The sequence below is a fragment of the Antrostomus carolinensis genome, unplaced genomic scaffold (genome assembly GCF_000700745.2).
Source record: "Antrostomus carolinensis isolate BGI_N321 unplaced genomic scaffold, ASM70074v2 scaffold26035, whole genome shotgun sequence".
In the NCBI taxonomy this organism is placed as follows: Eukaryota; Metazoa; Chordata; class Aves; order Caprimulgiformes; family Caprimulgidae; genus Antrostomus; species Antrostomus carolinensis.
The window spans coordinates 19,180-23,111 of NW_010317547.1; the positions used below are offsets into that span (position 1 = coordinate 19,180).

General features: G+C 45.9%; 1 protein-coding gene across 1 annotated transcript; it reads left to right on the plus strand.

The window, feature by feature from the left end:
• Nucleotides 1–823: 823 nt before the first annotated feature.
• LOC114818607 (cAMP-specific 3',5'-cyclic phosphodiesterase 4B-like) lies at nucleotides 824–3,873 on the plus strand (the record flags this gene model as incomplete). The annotated part of the gene is made up of 3 exons (XM_029085120.1): nucleotides 824–1,089; nucleotides 3,651–3,687; nucleotides 3,803–3,873. Coding segments are annotated over exons 1-3 (374 nt in total), but the record flags the coding sequence as incomplete, so codon positions are not given.
• Nucleotides 3,874–3,932: the final 59 nt, after the last annotated feature.

The window sequence follows — 3,932 nt, forward strand, 5'->3', positions numbered from 1 at the left end:
AAGAAAATTCCTACTGAATGCACCCTTGGCTTAGCTGGAACATGGTCACACATATGGTATTTACATCAGGTCCAAGTGCCCAAGGAGAGGAGGCCAACCTGCTTATTTTCAGGGTTTACGAGGGGTGTCACTTGCTAAAGTGCCCAGGGTGACTTCAGACACAAGTTGCAGCAGCCAAGTTATGAAACTGGAAGAAAGTGGGTGTATAATGGAAATGATGACAGACAGTTTGGGGCTTTTTTTTAAATTATTATTTTTTAAGCAGTCCTCCATTTCTCAGCCCAGCTGTTTGACATTCCCTGAACTAATTATCTCAAATGGCTGAGATGTGAACTGTGGCTGAGAAGACACTCAAGACATCCAGCTCCAGAACTGCCAAGTCCTCACCAATCTTGCAGGATTTCAAAAGTTTGCTTCCAGAGCGGATGGGAGCAGGGCTTGGCTTGGAGGATGGTGGCATGTCCCAGCTTCTTTAGTCCTGCTACCCTTGTAGGGGTTGGAGTGAGGTTTGGCAAATCGAACCCCCCAACTTGTGCAAATGCTGCGGAGATGAGGATGGTGTGGAGAGAGCTGCAGAGCTTGGTGATGGTGTTTAACTGCTGCGTGTTCATGCTGAGAGTGACAGGAGCTGTGCTGAGCTTAGAGAAATTCAGGCTGAAGGAAGACTGAGCAGATGCAGTCAGGAAAGAATCCTCGGGAGTAAATGTGTTATTGTAACGCAGTCCTGCTTGCAGACAATAGAAATACACCAGTGAGAGGCTCCAGTGAATGCAGCGCTGTGTCTCCTGCACCGAGCAAATGACACGGTGTGGGCAACGCAAACATGACACAGGCACTGAGAAAACGTCTTTTGGCAGCTGCATGTGACACGCAGTACGTGTGCTTTGTTCACAGCTTCGACGTGGAGAATGGCCCGTCACCAGGTCGCAGCCCGCTGGACCCGCAGGCCAGCTCCTCGTCAGGACTCGTATTGCACACCACGTTCCCGGGCCACAGCCAGCGCAGGGAGTCGTTCCTCTACAGATCCGACAGCGACTATGACTTATCACCAAAGACGATGTCCAGGAACTCTTCTCTCCCAAGTGAACAGTAAGTGTAAATTCAGCTCACATCATGTTTTACAGTAACTAAGAGCTTTATGTGGCCTTCTGTAATCCTCAGAGCTCTCTTCAGAGGTGCTTATGGGTGGTACTGACACTTCTGAGTGCCCAAGATGGTCGTTTTTACGGTCTGCAAAGGCATGACTTCAGTCTTCCCCATCCCATCCTTGAGATATTCCCCTTTTCTCAATGATTTAGCAAAAGAGCTTTCAGATCTCTTTGTACAGAGATTTGTATTTCAGGTACCCTGAAATGATAGAGAATTTTTGCATTTTCATAGAATCATAGAATCCCAGACTGGTTTGGGTTGGAAGGGACCTCAAAGCTCATCCAGTTCCAACCCCCCTGCCAGCAGCAGGGACACCTTCCACTAGACCAGGTTGCTCAAAGCCTCATCCAGCCTGGCCGAGAACACTTCCAGGGAGGAGCAGCCACAACTTCCTTGGGCAACCTGTTCCAGTGTCTGACCACCCTCACAGTGAAGAACTTCTTCCTAATATCTCATCTAAACCTCCCCTCTTTCAGCTTAAACCCATTTCCCCTTGTTTTGTCATTAACTGCCCTTATGAAAAGTCCTTCCCCAGCTTTCTTGTAGGCCAGCTCCCTTGAGCGCTGCAGGAGCCACAATGCCGGCAGCGATGGACACCTCTAAGTACAGGCAGTTATGAAGCTGACTCTCCCCACCCCAGCACAGCTGTATCCTCCAGCACAAACATGGGGCAATTGTTAAAATCCACCGTTTACACAAAACATGGTATTTGCATGATTTGGAGTAGTTACTTTGTCTCTGGGAAATATTTACTAAAGGTTCACTAACAGGGAGGGATGTTCTCTTTCAGGAGAATCCTCCTCATGGATTTTGCTAATATTTAGATTTCTATTTCATGTCCAAACTCGTAGGGCTTTCATAGCAGTTAAACATTTTTTATGAGCACTTTTTTATAGCTTAATGGTCACTTTAAAACTTTAAACTGTGCCTTTTAAAATAAAAGGCTGCAAATCGGACGCACATTTAAGCTCCATGCTCTGTGTTGCATTGATCCTCTCAAACTCAACCATCTGTCTTGGCTTTCTGCTGTATTTTCCGCTCAATTCTAGCGAACAACCCATGACAGAAAACAGGACAGAGAGGAGTAATACTGTAAATGTAAAGTACAGTCATATTTCTATTATTCAGGCTAATGGAGCGTTACCTACTTAAGAAGAAGCAGAGATTACATTAACCAGGCTCTGAGAATCCACGGTGAGAGTGTAACAGAGAAAAGAGGGTGCAGAAAAACACAGAATCACAGAATCCCAGAATTGCCTGGATTGATATGAATTCTATGATTCTATGATCCTCATGCTGACCTGGTTTTGACATCAGCTGTGAGATAATTATGATTACAATGTAGACTTGGCAGCACCGATACCTGACGGTGGGCAAGTGGATGTGCTCTGTGGCAGCACAGCCAGGAAGAACACCCCTTTGAAGGGGTCCCGTGCTGGTGGATGCCTATCCAGTGGCATCCTGCAGCCGTGCGTGTTGTCCTGCCCTCAAACACCTAGAAGGTCGGGATCCCACCAGGAGCCATGCTGGATTCCCTTGCCTCCCTTCCCTCCCGATCAGGTGTGTGCTGCACACCAATGACTCTACCCTGCCATGTTTCAGTTGGGTAAATCAGAGAATTGCCTAGACTGAAAAGACCTTTAATATCATAGAATCATAGAATGGTTTGGGTGGGAAGGGACCTTAAAGATCATCCAGTTCCAACCCCCCTGCCAGCAGCAGGGACACCTTCCACTAGACCAGGTTGCTCAAAGCCTCATCCAACCTGGCCTTCAACACTTCCAGGGAGGAGCAGCCACAGCTTCTCTGGCCAACCTGGGACACTGTCTCACCACCCTCACAGTGAAGAACTTCTTCCTAATATCTCATCTAAACCTCCCCTCTTTCAGTTTAAACCCATTTCCCCTTGTTTTGTCATTAACTGCCCTTATGAAAAGTCCTTCCCCAGCTTTCTGAATCATATCATTGATTCTCATCGTACGGGATTTTTCATATACGCCCAAGTGCTATATATAATATTGAAAAAATAAATCCCTGTTATTGACAGTGACGGTGTATTTTTCTCAGAACTTCTACTGAAATCTTCCATGGTGAAAACAACCGGACAAAAAAACCCAGCGTTTGAATAACATTAAAGACTGTGACAGAGATCAACAAAAGCCAGGAAATTCAACGCTGACCTTTTCCCGGACCATTATGGGTTTTTTTCCACCATAGCACGAGCGTGCTGCTTTAACTTTTGAATTTCCTGGCTTTTATTGCCTGGCGTTACCCATCTGAACAGTCGCTCCAGCTGGTTGTTTTGGAGATACACTGCAAGACCTTTCCGTTAGGAATGTGGTTTTATGTAGTTGTTAAATAAACGCAGCATGGGTTAATTTTTATTTATTTATTTTTTTTAATCATCGTGGGCAAAGCTCCCTCTGTAAAATGCTCTTTCTCTGAGGCGAATGACACCCTGTTTGAGGTAAATTTACACAGTTTTCTCCCTTTTTCCTTAGGCATGGGGACGACTTGATTGTCACACCTTTCGCTCAGGTGAGTTGGCAACTTGTTGGCTTCTCAAATTAAAAAAAAAATATTAAAAAATTAAAGAAACCCCTCAAATTTTAAGCAGAGAAGATAACGCCTCTGGTTTTGCCTCCCTCAATAGGTGCTGGCGAGTCTACGAAGCGTGAGGAACAACTTCACGCTCCTTACCAATTTGCACGGCACCTCCAACAAGTAAGCTCATTGGTTTTTTATTCTCTTACAGTTCGGATGTAGCAAGGGCCGGTGGGGTC